General features: G+C 59.8%; 1 protein-coding gene across 1 annotated transcript in view; it reads right to left on the reverse strand.

The window, feature by feature from the left end:
* The window catches only part of ADGRB2 (adhesion G protein-coupled receptor B2), a 29,447-nt gene extending 15,552 nt beyond the window's left edge, over positions 1 to 13,895 (reverse strand). Inside the window, exons 1-4 of the mRNA XM_040619384.1 lie at positions 13,082 to 13,895; positions 1,864 to 1,947; positions 1,448 to 1,612; positions 98 to 262 (exon numbers count right to left, since the gene is read on the reverse strand). Of these exons, the coding sequence (XP_040475318.1) occupies positions 98 to 262; positions 1,448 to 1,612; positions 1,864 to 1,947; positions 13,082 to 13,886 (1,219 nt within the window). The 5' untranslated portion in view covers positions 13,887 to 13,895. The remainder of the gene's footprint in view (positions 1 to 97; positions 263 to 1,447; positions 1,613 to 1,863; positions 1,948 to 13,081) is intronic.
* Positions 13,896 to 15,839: the final 1,944 nt, after the last annotated feature.

A 15,839-nucleotide genomic window follows, 5' to 3' on the forward strand; every position in this document is an offset into this window, starting at 1 on the left:
CCAGGGACAGGGCACTGGACCTGGCTGCCTCCCCTGGGTCTCCCGACCCCCACCCGGCTGGGCAGCGCCCGCCTGGAAGCCCACGGGCGCTACTGACCCGGGCAGGCAGCCATACTGCAGAGCTTAGTCTGCAGCTCGGGACCCTCGCAGGCCTTGCCGCCGTGCTGGGGGGGCACGCAGGTCCGCATCCGGCTCCGGGACCCCCGCCCGCAGCTGCGGGAGCACAGGCTCCAGGACCCCCACTCCTCCCACACGCCGTGCACTGCAAGGAAGCACGTGGCCGGTGGCTGGGCGGCACTTTGGCCCTGCCCACTGCCCATCCGCCCACCAATCAGGAGCTCCGGCAGCTCTGCGACCGCTCCTCATTGGCTCTGCATTGGGCCCCAGGACTCCGCCCTTTGGGGGGGATGTGGAAGACCTGGGGCTAACAGTCCCAACTCACACAGGATCCCTCCTGTGGACACCAGGGCAGGGAGACTAGGACCGACCCAGGAGGGGAGCCGGGGCTCCTCCTCTCCTGGGGGCACGGGAAAGCCCAGGAAAGGGCTGAAGTTCCACCCCAGCCTACCCCACCCCAGCCCTCCCGATGCCCGGACCCAAAGCAAGAATCCAACGTGACAGGCCTGGGGCAAGAGTAGTGCCCCTCCCAACCCCAAGCGCATGGACACACAAAGAGACATGAACCTCTACACGGACACTGACACAGAGAGCTCACACTCTGGAACACAGCTTTGCCCCAGCCTTCTGCAAGCTCTTGCCACACTCCTGGGTGCTGACACCCCCTTCCCAGGTAGCCCTACTCTAAATCCATGGCCAGGAGCTGGCCATGGCCTAGGCACTGCTGCACTCCTCAGGGAACAAGGACCAGGACTGGCTGAGGCAGTCCCCACCTCCCCGTGACGGACCACCTGTCCCAGGCAGGCACATGCACATTCTCAATACTCCATGCTGGACTGAGGAGGCTCCCTGGGGACTGGGACGGGGAGTCAGAGGAGGGGGGGTGGTCAAGCAAGGTTTCATTTTAAAAAAAAAAAAAAGTGGCATTTGTTTTAGATCTTGAAGGACGGGCTGAATTGGAACAGCCAAGGTGGGGATAGGATGAGAATAAGCCAATGCAGGGAGATGGGGAGTGCAAGGGGCGCTGGTATGGCCGGAGCATCAGGAACACAGAGGGCAATGGGGGGTAAAAAGATGAGTCTTGATTACCAGGACACAGGCATCAGGGGAGTGCCGGGCCCAGAACCAAGCCCACTGGTGTGGGCCCTGGTCTGATTCCTCTGTGTTCCCAGTGCCCTGTGTGGGGCGGGCTGGGCACGGTGTGCGGGACAGTCAAGTTTGCCGAGTAAAAAAAAAAAGGAGGCAACCCACCATTTTTGGAAGATGAACCCGCCCAAGTCCCGGGCAGGACCTACCCCTGCAGGCAGAGCAGGCGGGAGGATGGGCGTACCTGGGCAGGTGGCTGAATTGTTGCAGGGCCGGGTCTCCCGCAGGGGCCCGCTGCACAGGGTCCCATAGGGGGAGGACACGCAGGAGCGGGTCCGCACCTGCAGACCCTGCCCACACGTCAGAGAACACACGCTCCATGGGGACCACTCCTCAGCCGCGGGGTCGCCTACGAGAGAGGGACAGCGTCGGCGGCAGGGGGCACCTCCCGAGCACTCGGCCTCCTAGGGATCCTCCTACCCTGACCCAAGTGACAGGCTCTTAAGGAGGCCGCCCAGCCCTGCCCACAGGCCTCACGTGGCAGAGATGTGACTGAGCTCTAGGACACAGACACAGACGGGCACACGCCAAGCACACATGCCACCAGACGCCACATCGTCGGGCCCCCGCCGCAGAGGAAGGGAGGCGGGCCCGAGTTACCTGTCTGCGCCATGTAGAGCCCAGGCTCATCTGCAGACCTTGGCCACTGGGTTTTCACCTTCGGTTCCTCTTCCGGCTCCTCACCTGGAACACGGAGGTGGTGGCAGGGGCTCAGCAAAGGCCAGCTCTGTCCTGCCACGGTGGCACAGGGAGGGCGGCCTTGCTCGCCTCAGCCTGAGGGCCTGGAACCGACTGCAGGCGAGGCTGACCGAGCGTCCGGTCCTTGCCCCTGCCCCACCACCGCCATTTCACAGCTAAGGAAACTGAGGCTCAGAAGGCCGCCCAGGACTCGCCCGCAGCCTTACAACCGTCTTCTCCTCCGCTTGCCTCAGCTGGACTGAGGGAGACTGAAGACGAGTGGCCACTCACATCGGCGGGCTCTGGAAGGCTTCTGGGCCATGTGCTACCCATACCTAGCTCCTCCAATCCTCCTCTGGGAGGCAGGGACCATCGTCTCTGTTTAAAGATGAGGACACTGAGGACCAGAGAGGGGAAGTGACCTGTCCAAGAGCACACAGGCTGGGTGAGCCTGAGGCCCAGGCTCTTTCCCCTCACGGGACTGACTCCTCAGACTGACAAACAGGCCACCCCCCTCACACACACCCCCCGCCTGCCTCTGGGACGTGATTCATGCCAAGCCAGGGGCTGAGTGTGCGGCACTGGACTATGACCTGAAGGCCGCAGGTCAGAATGTGGCTCGTCTGAGACCCAAGGGCCTGAGGCAGGTGCCTACAGCCTTGCAGACCCTCCTCCCCACTGCCCCTGTGGCTGGGAGAACAGCAGGTGCTCCCCGAGGCCGCTGCCGCCTCGGCCCCAGCCTCAGCAGGCTCTCAGCTGACCACCCTGATTTATGTGTCTGGTCTAGGCCTTGGAAACCACCAGTGCTGGAGGAGGGGCTGGGAGCTCCTGTTCTCCAAAGGTGGCCCCTCCTGCTCAGACGTGAGCTCATCCGGGCCCTCTCCCACAGACCAGGCAGCACAGATGGGGGCTGCCACGAGCACAGAGGGGAAAGACCCAGCCCATGTAAAGGCTGCTGGACAGGTGGGAACAGCATTTGGGACAGGACTCAGCCCATGCTGGCTCCGCACGAGAAGGCACTGCTGGCCCCCACCCCCAGGCCCTCTTCTGTATCTGAAAGCCAGGTCAGCACCCAGCAGGCACGGGATTTGAAGGAACCCAAGAGGGCTATGCTCTTCCTGCCCCCTGCTGCCCAGTCCAGGCTCTGCATCTGAGAGAGAGAGCTCTATCCCACCCGGCGTAAAGAGGGCCACCTTGAGCAAACCCACTGGGCAGGGGGCCCTGAAGTGCCACTCAGCCCAGCTTCTGGTCTCATCAACTCCGGGGTCCTTCCCTCCATCTCAGCCACTAGTCTCAGAACTCAGTCTACATCCTCGCCAAAACTTCTCCACTAGCTCCGAAACCTGGACCCCCGGGATGGCTTTGGAGTCAGACAACCCTGGATCCCACCTGGGGCATGGACACTGACCCGCTGTGTGACCTTGGGCAAGTGTCTTTGCCTCTCTGACTCTGTTTTCACCTCCGTAGAACAGTACTCGGAATACCGCCTCCCTTGAGGGCTGACGAGGACTCCCTGAGAGGGGGCCATGAAGCCCTTAGCACCCTGCTTGGCATGTGGTGAATGCTCAGAAGGCAGGACCCATCTGGCTTATTTTTATCGTCTCCCTCTCCCCTCACAACCTGCACCTCTTCTGCACCCCCGCTTGCCACCCTTCAGCCCCGCCGGGCCTCCTCCCTTCAAACAGTGTCTGTGACCCCTCCCGGCCTCACTTTGGGCCCTGCCTCCCGCCATGCTTGCCCACTCCTGAATCCCCTCACCCAGCCCTTCCACCACACCCGCTCAGCCAGTCCCCAGCCCCGGAGCCTTGTGACAAGCCGCCTTCTCCACGCCCACCCCCAGGCTGCTGAAGAAACCCACAGCTGTGCCAACTGGCACCAGGACAGATTCAGGGCTGCATATCCGCTGGGCGCCTGGGGCTTCTCAGCAGCACTCCCTGGCTCCCCGCCTTCCCCATTCTCCACCTTCGCTGTGCCAGACCTTGACCTCTCTCCTTCAGCTCATCTCTGCCCCCTCACTGTCTGCAAGGAGCTTCTTTACAGAGAAAGCAGACGCTGTGACATAGGAGCTCCCCCACCAACACTTGCCCCCGACTTCTTGCCCCACCCCTCCAACTCCCGAATCCCCTGCCATCCCTCTTACAAAGGCCAGCCTCCCACCCCCCACCCCCGTCCCACCCTGGCCTGGTCCCGCATCTCCCCGCCCACCCTCCAGGAGGGCTCCATTCATTACCCTCTGGCTCAGCATTTGGTCAGCACGGTCTTCTCACGGCAGCCCAAGAATGGACCTCCATTCTGGGGGGGAGCCCTCCTTCGACCCTCCTTCCTCCTCCAGCTACTGCCCCCCCCGCTCCTCCTCTCCATCAATAAGGGTTCCACAGCTGGCACTCTAGTTTCTCACCTGCCACTCACATCCTGGCTCAAATGTCACCTCGCCTGGTAATCCACTGCAGTCTGGCTTCTGACCACATCTTTCTGCTGAAACTGTTCTTGACAAAGTCATCAGCGTCCTCCTTATTGCTAAGCCTATGGACGCTTGCCGCTTCATCCCGCTTGACCCCTCGGCAGCATGGGGCCCCATTGACTCTTCCTGCCTTGAAACACTCCCCTCCCCAACTCTCCTGGTTTCCTCCTACCTGTCTGGCTCCTCAGCCCCAGTCTCCTTGACTGCTCTGTCTTCCTGCTACTTCCCACATCAGGCAGCCACGCTTTGTCGGGTTTCCACCGCACCCCCCACACCCCCTCCCAAGGTTTAATTTAGCCCCTCTGAATGGCTGCTCCCGAGACATTATCCGCAGCACCCCCACGCTGGGCTTCGCTCCTGTGTAGCCTCCTGCCTTCTGAACAGGTCTCCTGATGAGCAGCCCTCAAATTCAGTCCGTCCAAAATTGGACCACCATTTCTTCTCAAATCTTTACCTGCTTGTTTCCTACCTTTTTCACCTCGAAAACTCCTACCTGATTTTCAAAATCCACCTCACATGACTTCTCATTTGTGAAGTCTTCCTCATCCCCCACTCCCCAGGCAGAGTTGGCTGTCCCCTCCTCTGTGCGCCCTGTCACCAGAGAGGATTCCACCTTCCGACCGACCGTCTGAACTTCCCCACGCCCATGGGCCTTTTGAAGGAAGGCTGTGGAAGCCATCTCCCTGAGCGCAGTGAACCCTGGCCCCGGATCCGGCCCAGAGGCATACCAATAAACACCAACGAACATGTCCCTCCTAGCTTCCCCCCAACCCCACCCCACATGGGTCAGTGGTAATGGTCCCTTGTAAATCTTGAGTATCAGCTCCACCCAACAGTCCTCCACCTAGATCAGCCCCATCCTGACACCCATGTCCTAGTAAACATTCTACAGATACTCCCCGACCTATCACAAATCCAGCTGAGAACTCCCTCATCCAGCTCCCACTTTGGCGTCTTGACATCACTGTGTCTGTGGCAACCCCCACCCGCCAGCCTGGCATCCAGGATGGCCAGCAAACGCGGACCTGTTGGGAGAGCCGTCTGACCTGCTCGCCGTGGACTCCCACTGCTTCCTGTGGTCTCCACAGCCTCTACAAACAGTGCACCAACTCTTTGCTTTCCAGCCCCGTGATAGAACCAGAGGTGACGTCAGTGGTTTCTAGAACCCCCCTGATTTGAAAATCAGAATGTGTCCCAGGCCCAGCTCTTGAATCCTTCTTCTGGCCTCCTGGGCTGGACCAGAGAGGGGAGGGGACAAGCCCAAGGCCACAGGGCCTACACTGACTGCCCTCCCTTCCACCCCCACCCCACTTCCCTCAGAAGGGAAGCCAGGAATTCATGTCCCCCACAGGGGAAAGGCAGGTCTACCTGAGGAGGGGGGACACAGGTGAGACCCGAGGAGTCACCCACTGAAACCGCGTTTATTCAGCAGAGCACGTGTGGGCCCCAGCTGGCTTGGGGCCCACCCCCAGGGGAGTCTAAGAGGCAGCTGAGCCAACAGGATGAGAAGGGGTCCTGGGGTGTGAGCGCCCCCAGAACTCCTGAGTGTCTCATCCAGGGAGCAGCACGAGCTTGGAGGACCCGGGGCTTGGATGCTCACAGTCCGGCAATCTTTCGGCTTTCTCACCTGGGAGCCCGCGCTAGGCGGGCCAGGCCTGCTGCCTGGTCCCCACTTCCCTGCTCAACCCCTGATGACCTCTTCAGTGCTCTGTTTTGTTTTGAATAAGGTAATATATACTACACAACCCCTACTTGCCAGCCACCGTGCACCCTACCTCGCCTCGTCTCCTCCTCACGAGGATGGGTTCTCCCGTGTTACTAATGAGGACCGAGGCTCTGAGGTCGCACACTGGAGAGAGGCTGAGTGGCATTCGAACCCAGGCCCGCCTGACTCCTCCGCGCTGGCTCTAGCAAAATGCAGTCCAACTTGGAGCTCCTCAGGGATGCTTTTCTTAATTCCTGTGGGACCTCAAGTCATTTCCGCCCCCACCTGCTCACCCCAAAGCCCCTCACACTTGCTACTGTTATCCTGTTTTCACACCACCTTCTAATTGTTCCTTTGCACATCCACTCTCCATCCGTGAGCCTGATTCTCGTCGGGAGCCTCTGAAGTGATCCTCTGGGAGCCCAGCTGAAACCACTCACACACTCCCCCACCTAAGGAACTTTCAGTGGCTCCCCACTGCTACCAGTGTAAACCTCGGAGCCTGGCATGCGCTGGCCCCTGCTGACCTGTCCAGTCCTGTTTTCTTCTCCCCACCAGGCAGCCAAGCACGCTGCAAGGTCATGTGGGCCAGTGGGAGGGACGTAGCTTTAAGAGCCAGACAGTGGCAGATTTGATTCCCAGTTCCACCGGAGTCTTGCTGTGTGCCCTTGGGCAAGTTGCCTCACCTCTCTGAGCTTAAACATCTTCAACTGAAAATAAAAATGATACATCCTGCCACAGGTTCAGAATCAAGTGAAACAAGAGATATGGACTGCCTGAATACAATAAGCTCTCCGTGGAAAGGGAGTCAGGCAGGAGTCGGGCTCTTCGCTCTTGTGGGCACGATGGGAGGGTCTCAATCTCCCTCGGTCCTCTTGCAGAGAGGGCCTCACTTGGAGCAGCAGAATGCTCCGAGGCATTGATCAGGAGTCTGCTACCTCCTTCTTGTCATCTACATGCTTTCCTCTCTGCGATTGGTGTTTCCTCCCCCCTTGGAATGCCACTCCTCCACCTTCATCTACCAAAATCTTCAACACATTAAATGCTGCCTCCTCCAGGAAGCCTTCCTAGGCTGACCACACAGGAGTTTGGCTGTGCTGGTCCCTTCTGCGGCTGAGACCCTAGGCTGCCACCCTCTGTAGCTGTGAGTGTCCCAGGCTCGTCCCTCTTGTGGGCACGATGGACGAGTCTCCATCTCCCACGCTCTTGCACAGAGGGCCTCGCTCCGAGCAGCAGAATGCTCCAAGGCATTCAGCATACATGGGCCAGATATCCCTGCGCGTTCCCCCACCCCGGTCATAGAGGAGCCACTCGTTTCCCCCCTCCCCTCGACACTGGCAGGCAGGGTGGGCGCAGGCTCTCTGCCATCTGAGCAAGACTGCAGACACCTGCTACACCGCGCTCTGCAGACCCTGCCCCCAAACCCCACACAGTGCAGCCCCCTCAGCCTCCTTTGTCATGAATGTGTTAAAAATAACCACGATAATCATCACTTCCACGGGGAGAGCAGTGCGATTTACAAAGCAGTCCTCCCTCCCAGGGCTCTCTACACCCTCCCTGAGGCTGGCCCCGGGGCCCCGAGTAGGCACCCACAGATCCCCTTGAAACACGTCTCTGTCGTGTCCCTCCACGGCTTCCCGCCCCCAGCAGTGCCTCAGAACCCCGCGGGGCGGGGGCACCGAGAGATGGCTCTGAAAATCCCAAGCTCTACCTCGGCAGCCCGATGCCACTGGGTATCCCCGTGACAGCAGATGCCCAGCCAGAACGCCAGTTCCCCTCCAGTGACTTCCTCCCCCAAGCTGCTGGCCTATCCACCCGGCCTCTCAACAGAGCGCGCTGGGGCCCTGCCACCTCCCCCATGTGGCCAGGGCCTCCTGGAGAGCAGGGACCCCATCTGACTCATCCGGCCTCATCCGGCCTCCCCCACGACACCCAACTTCTTGCGGCCTTAAGGCCCTCAGCCAATGGGGGACAGGGTCCCAGAGCCTTAACCCCGTCTCCCAGCACTGGGGCTACTGCCCAGTAACGCCAGTCTACTAGACCTCCCTGTACCCACATGCTCACACCTCCATGTCTTGGCCCGGGCTGCTTCCTTCTGCGGGGTTTCCCAAAGCATGCAGTAGGAAATGACTTGGGGCGGCTCTCAAACATGCCGTTAAACAACCCCGGATCATGGACAGAGGCAGTTCCCCCTTCCAGGTCTCTTTTAATTAGGGGCGACTTCCTGCCCATCTGCCTGGGGTGGTCTCGTTCGTGCCCGCCCTGATGCGAGCAACAGGACCCCCTTCCCCTGCTTTAAAACCTCAAAAATGTCCCAGGCTAGATGATAAATTCTAGGGTGGCTTTCCTTTTAATCCTTCCAAACGCACACAAGATAAAGTCTGTGCAGTCCGAGCCTTCCACACGTCCCCAGCACGTGCTCATTTCTCTTTCTAACAAATCGAGAGGAGCGACAAGCAGCTGGTTAGAACTTACTACCGTTGCGTTGCTTTCACTACGATTGTCTCTTCCATTATCTTCTACTTCAAATAAGTGATACTCCCTTTCCATTCATGATGTGAAATTTCTTCCTAATATATTAATTTTTTTAAAGATTTTATTTATTTATTTATTCATGAGAGAGAGAGGCGGAGGCAGAGGGAGAAGCAGACTCCCTACTGAGCAGGGAGCCCGAAGCGGGACTCTGGGATCAGGACCTGAGCCAAAGGCAGACGCTTAACCGACTGAGCCACTCAGGCACCCTAATATATTAAATTTTAAAAGCGCTTCCTTTTTTTAAAAAAATTCACGGGCTAGTGAATTCCTATTTACTCCTCAAAACCCAACTTTGAATCACCTCCTTTAGACTGCCTTTCCACCCCTTCGGGTTGAATCCCTCACTCTTCCTGCTGCCTTGACATGTGGCCCATGTACATCATCCCTACTGCGCTAAATTAGGACAACACACAGCGATTTATTAGGGATTTACCACGTGCCAGGCACTGTGCTAAGCACTGACCCATAGCCTCTTGCTTAATCTTCACTATTACTCTGTGAAGAGCTCTCCTGGCCCCATTTCACAGGTGTTAAAATGGAGGTGAAGAAACTTGCCCACAGTCACACAGCTAGTCAGTGGTGGGGTTGGGAACTGAACCCAGGGCCGGGTGACTTTGGCCTATGGCCTTGACCTTGATCACCATACACCAGTGGTCACTCTCCCTCAAAAGAGGGCAGCAGGTGTGTCAGGCTCACTGTGGATGTCGTTCACTCAGAGCCCACCCGCGGCCTGGCACAAACTCCACTCCGATAAAGACATGAAGACGTAAGTGATGGATGGGCAGCTGAGATGTCTCAGGACTCTGGGCCCCTCCCCATACTGTGATGGAGCACGCAGAGCCCCAGCAGCACAGATCAGGGCTGGAAGGACCTTCTAGGAAATGTACAGCCTGTGCTAGGTCTCCCTGCCACCCCCCACCCCCAGAGAGGCCTGGCCTCCCCAATGTCTGAGCCCCAAACAAGCAGGTAAGGCTGCACTTCCTGCCACCAAACGAGGCTGGTCAGAAGAGGACAACAGGGCCTGAGCCCTGGGAGGAGAAAGACCAATCGAGGACTGGGTTGGGCAGGCAGAAGTAGCTTCCCAGAGGAAACAGGGCTCGAATAGTGCTGGGAAGAATGGGGAAGATCTGAATAACCAAGGACCAAGGACATTCCAGGTGAGGGAAACAGCCCAAGCAAAGGCAGGGAGTCCAGAAAGCAGGGGCTTGGGGGCCAGTGAGGAGCCCCAGGCAAGGGCAGGACAGAATCAGAGGGAAGGCTGCAAAGCAGGGGGCGGCGGGGTCTGGGGTGGGGCTGGAAGGCCAGGCTCGAGAGTCTGGGCCACGACGGGGAGTCTGGATCCGGGAAGTGATGCACATTTGACAGGAGGTCCTGAGGCCCCCAGGGGCAGTCCCTTGTCCAAGTCACCCAGCAGCAGTGGCAGAGTGGGGATTTGAACTCTTGCCTCAGGAACAGAGCCTAGATGATGGAGAAGTGGGTGAGCAGCAATGGCCAAGGATGGGACAGTGGCTCTGGGGAGGGCAGGGCGTGTGGGAGAGGAGGGGGAGGGCGGCCAGAGCAAAAGACACCTTCTCCCGGGTATCGCTCCGCACAGCCATCCCCTGTGGCCAGTGCCTCATCAGGTCTGGAGGGTCCGTGGGCAGGAACTGCAAGGGGCAGCTCTACCTCTCCCCACCCCGCCCGATTCCTGCCCCGGCCTCAGCTGGCATCTGCTGAGCTCCTTCCTGCCTGCCTTCCCTTTCTTCCTCTCTCCCCACTTAACAGATTGCGGCAGCAAGATGGCACAAATTTATGGCTCAACTCACCAAAAATAACAAGAGATCTATCAAAGGCAGTTTGCGTGAAATTAACAGGCGCCTGTACCCTCTTGTCAAATGCACTCCACTCCAGCACTGCCCACCAGCTCCCGGCCTCGTGGCTCTTCCAGTAGCGACTCAGCCCCACCCCACCTGGCCTTGCCGTTGATTCCACTTGGGGTGTCCCAGGGAAGGGGAGCACAGCTCCCCTGCTGCAGGACCTGGCAGAGGGGCTGGGGCGAGGGTCCTCCTCGTCCTGCTCACCACCATCCCCACCAATCTTGTCCTCAATCTGGCAGTTCCTTGTGTGAGCCGGTTCTCCTGCAGCTGGTCCATGTGTCCAGCTGGCCCGGTGGGGTGGGGGTGGTGCTACCACCAGGCACCAAGTGCCCTCAGCCCCGATGACATCCTGGCCCACAGACGCCCCCTGCCACATGGAACGAACTGAGCCATATGTCCATTGTCTCCTGCCCCTAAGAGATTGGGCAGAAGGGAGGGGATGGCAGAGAGGAAAAGTCTCTTGCCTGCCAGGGGAGAGGAAGGAAGTCTGGGCAGCCGTGTGCTGTGCGAGTGCACTTAGGAAGACTGATGCCACCTCACCCCCTGCAACTCCCCACAACAGCCCTCCCTGCAGGCAACCCCAAGGCAGCCTAAAAACATGCCAAGCAGGACAAGGGGCATGAGCCGAGGTCAGACGTGGAACAGCTGGGAGCCAGGGGCTCCCTGCTCAGAGATGATACCAGGCCTCACGCCCAGGGACAGTCAGCATCCAATCTCCACCCATCCCCAGTTCCAGAGGCCCCCGCAGAGGCTGTGATGATTATGGGGACCCAGTGGCCTCCCATCACCAGCCCTCTCTGACCCTCAGTGACACCCCATCTACCAACCAACTCCTGCTTCCGGCTTCCACCGAGCCCAGCTGGCTGCTTCTGGCTCTGTGCTCCACATGGCAGCCTGCCCAGATGGTGCCCGCCCATGAGGGCAGAGCCTTGCTCCGTCCACTGCAGACCACTGGGCCGATGGACCACAGGGAAAGCCAGACAAAAGAGCCTGCCCTCTGCTGAGCACGATGGGGGAGGCCCCCACAGAGTGATAGGCAGTGACCGCCAGGCAGGAAGAGCCATAAACCTCCTGATATACGCCTGGCGCTCTCCGCCGATGTTCGACAAAGAAGCGAAATTCAATTTCTTCCTGCAGGCACTAAATCCCAGGCCGGCCTCCAGGGCCTGTAACCTGCCCACGGCCTGGCTGTCACTCGGACGGCTTCATCGACCAATGTTAAAGGCCAAGCTGGCCAGGGGGAGAGGCCAGAACAAGGCCACTGGGCACTTGCCATGGGTAGGCATGGTGCCAGATGTCTTCTGGGGGAGGCTGAGAAGCCCCTCCCCTCCCCCATTGCATTGGGAGAGGCCACTATCATGACAACTAATTAATTGAGAGAGACCTCCCCATTTTACAGATGAAGAAACTGATGCCAAAGAATGGGGTCCACTCAAGGGAGTGGTCAAAGGTAGTGCCCAACTCCAGGGCTCTGGCCTCCAAAGCAGGGGTGGGGACAGGTCATATTCCAGTACTCCTAGTGGCCCTCACACAAGACCCCTTGCCTCCCTGTAAATACTCTCAGGCCAACCTATTCTGACTTCCATCCCTGCATGACACCCTCATGCTGGTAGGCCAGGACCTGTTACCCCAAATGGGGAAACCGAGGCCCAGAGAGGCAAGGGAACTCCCTTTTAGTACGAGAGCGGGGGTCCGGACCCCATATCTGCCTCCCTCCCACCCCATTTCCTGCCAGGCCCACTGGCCAGTCTCGGGCCCAGCACGGCTCGGCAGGCACACGGGATCCAGATGAGGGGCCGGGGGCCTTGAAGCTGCAGGAAGGAGGGTCGGCAGAAGGTGGCTGTGGTGAGGGAGCTGGGGTGGGAGCAAGAGCAGGCAGGACTCAAGGGCTCGCAGAGCCTTTGCCCAGTCAGCAGGAAGCTCTAGCAGCTGGCAGCCTCAGTCCCAGAAGACATGGGCCCAGAGGGGGAGACAGGGGATGCTGGGAGCTGAGCCAGCCCAGCCCTCCAAAGCAGCCTCGAAGCCCAGGCCTCTTCACCCAGGCACCGTCTTCTGTACCTCCCTCCGCCCTGACCCTGGGGCCACTGCCAAAAATCACTGACCCGTGTGGACAGGAACACGTCCCTGCCTACCTACTCTCCAGCCTCCAGGCAAACTTGTCAACTTGCAGTGCCAGGACCTGCCACGGTCACTCCCAGCTTGGGGCCTTTGTTCGCATTGCTCCCTCTGCCTGGAATGCCCTTACCACTTCTTTGGTTTGGCTGGCTTCCATGTGTCCTTCAGATCTCTGCTCCTGTATCACTTCCTTCAGGAAGCCTTCCTTGATTGCCCAATGTGGGGAGTCCTCTCCCTGGGTTCACCACACCGCATTGGCTGACCTCTGCCCCCCATTCACCCACCCAGACTGCAAACTCTTCTAGAGTGAGGTCTAACCCAAATCCATTTCAGGGACCCCGACATCGGGACAAGGCCGGACACAATGGGGACGTGGGTGAAGGCTGCGGAATCTGTCAAGACGGGTACCAGAGGGCACGCTGGGCCCCCTGGACACACCCACCCCACCAGGGCCCTGCTCACACTCACCATATCTCATCTCGGTCGTGAACAGGTCATTGCTGCTCCCTGAATGCAAATCGGCCTCAGCGGGTGGGGCCGGGCCCCCGGGCACCAGGGCATTGGACAGCGTGTGGGCCGCAGGAGGGCCTGGAGGCGCAGTGGTGCTGGCGGGACCGGCCCCCGCCTCGCCAGGGCAGCTGCAGCCCGGCTGGGCGAAGCCACAGGCCCGGCCGGCAGCGCGGCCACACTCCTCACTCCAGCGGCAGAGCACGCCGCAAGTGAACTGGCTGGAATTGTTGTTGTTGATGAGCAAGACCTCGACGAAGCGGAAGGCCAGGGCGGCTGGCGCCAGCAGGCGCGGGGCCTCCGACGGCTCCGCCGACAGGCACAGCTGCACGAAGTTCTTGTCAAAGTGCAGGAAGGTAAAGGGGCCCGAGCCACCGCACAGTTCCAGCCCCGCTGCCGCTGCCTCCTCCTCGTCGTCGGGCCGCCCTGCCTCTGCCTCCGCCCGGGCCACCGCCTCCCCTGGGCTAGGCCGCAGGCAGGTGAAGTTGACCAGGTAGTGGTCCAGGGGCAGCAGACGGGGGGCGAAGTGAGTGCACACCTGCTCCTGGCGGTTGAAGCGCAGGTAGAGGGAGTACTTGGTGGGGTCGGGGTTCTCCAGGGTCCAGGAGCAGCCCGAGGCGATGGTGGGAAAGAGGTCCTGCAGTGAGAAGGCCCCGTAGAGCACGCCCGAGGCCAGGGCGGAGCAGGCGCTGGGGGCAGGGTCGAAGGCGGCGGCCAGGCGCAGGGACAGAATTACAGATAGTAAGAGGGGACAGGCTGGGGTCATCCTATGTCCCTTGCCCTGTGGAGAGAGACGGCGGTCAGCAGTCCCAGGCACTGCCAGCATGAGCTCTCAAGTCTCCTGTGGCTCGCTGCCAGGAGTGGGCCTCGCGGTGAAGACTTTGAAGTCACCCACATCCCCCTGTGTGATCTTAGACAGGGGACTTGACGCTTGGAGCCTCAGTCACCTTACCTGTGAAATGAAGGCACGTGGGGGAGTGCCTGACTCTGGAAGCCCTTGAGAAACATCAGTTGTTGTCTCTGTCACCCTGTGATTCCTCGGTCAGTCCCACCAGCCAGAGGCACCTGGCCCGACACTTGGATCTAGCCCCATCCCCACCACCCAACTGGAATTCTCCAGAACCCTTGCTCTCAGTCGCAGTGTATCGTGATCAGCTGTGAGGCGCGTCATGCGTAATCCAGCGGTAATTGTCAAAGGAGCAATGTTTGACAACGATTTGCTTTTTTATAAATCAGAGCGATTCAAGGTTATTCTCGGAACAATGTCATTCTCACTCGCTTGCTTTACTGAGTGGGCGAGAAAGGGGAGGAGTTACCACTGGTGTGCCAGGGGCTGTGCACAACCTGAGCCATGCCCATGGAGGGCACCGCAAGTATGAACGTCATGACTGCCGCTGCGGTGGATTTCCTGGTGGAAACGGTGGGAGGAGACATCTGCAAAATGGGTGCAGTCTTCCCCGTAACCCCTCTTCCCTTCCTGCCACAGGGTTATCGTCCAAGGCCTGGCTCAGGGCCCGCTACCCCCAGTGAGGCCACCAGCCATCCCCTAGTTCGCAGCTCCTGTAGCCCTTGCCTGAAAGTCCACAGCCCCAGTCATCACCTCCTGCCCCTGCTGTCTCCCCAGCTCTAGCTCACTCATCTCAGGAGTCTTTAAGCTCCTAGGAGCTTAACCTAGGAGTGGACACCAGAGTACACTGATTTCTCCGTCCCTGCCAAGTGCTGCACTGAGCCGAACCCCCAGCAGCTGTGAATGTACTCCAGGTGTGGGCAGGCGAACAGGACCTAGGCCATACCCTGCAGACATGCAGGGCGGTCAGGCCCAGGTGGACAAAAGCTGGCGGGCAGGGCACCTGCAGGTACCCTCCCACCCACCAGGCCAGGCCGGAGCCACTGCCCACAGCCTGCCCAGCCTCCACCCTAGCTGTCCAGAAAACGGAGCCTGGTACCTGGGCTGGCTCGGTCCTGCTTCCAGCCCTGCCCCCGAGGTGATCCATACTGCCTCCCTCCTCCGTGCCAGCAGCAGAGCTCACAGCCCTGGATGGGCCCCTAGAGTCTGGTTGCTCCACATTAGAGGAGAAAAGATGAGGCTCCGAAAGGGGAGGCGGCCTGCTCAAGATCACACAAGAGTGATCCATCTGGGACTGGAAGCCGGGACCTGAAGCCCCAGCCCGTGGTTCCGCTTCGTCCACCAATAGCCTCTTGCTCCATCCCCTTCCTTGCCCAGGCCTCAGGCCCCCTGATGGACAAGCCATGAGCTCTGGGAACTGAGTCACAAACAGAGGATACTTCACAGGTGTGGCCAGATGTTCCCAAGACCCTGAGGCTGCCCGGGCACAGATTTCCCCTTGGCTCTCTAGGAGCCTCGGCAGTGGCTGGAGGGGCAGGAGTGGGAGGGCAGGGGTGGGAGGGCAAGAATCAGAACCCCAGAATTCCAATCCCGGGGCAGCATCCGTGGAACGCCTCCCTGCCCCCAATCCTGCACCTGCCCCTCCCCAGCTGTAGGGGTCAGGGGGGATAGGGGGACAAGCTCAAGGCAGGCTCATTTACTGGGGAGGAGCCACCCCACCCTCCTCCAAAGACCCGCGTGGACTTATTCAGCAGAAGTCAGAACAGGCGGTGTCTCTCCACTGCTCCCGCCAGAACTGAAAAAGGGACGCAAGAGCCCTGGCCTTCCCTGCCCACATCATGCCTGTCCCAAACTGTTCAGCCCGCCCAGCCT

This window comes from Ursus maritimus, unplaced genomic scaffold (genome assembly GCF_017311325.1).
Source record: "Ursus maritimus isolate PB19 unplaced genomic scaffold, ASM1731132v1 scaffold_32, whole genome shotgun sequence".
NCBI lineage: Eukaryota > Metazoa > Chordata > Mammalia > Carnivora > Ursidae > Ursus > Ursus maritimus.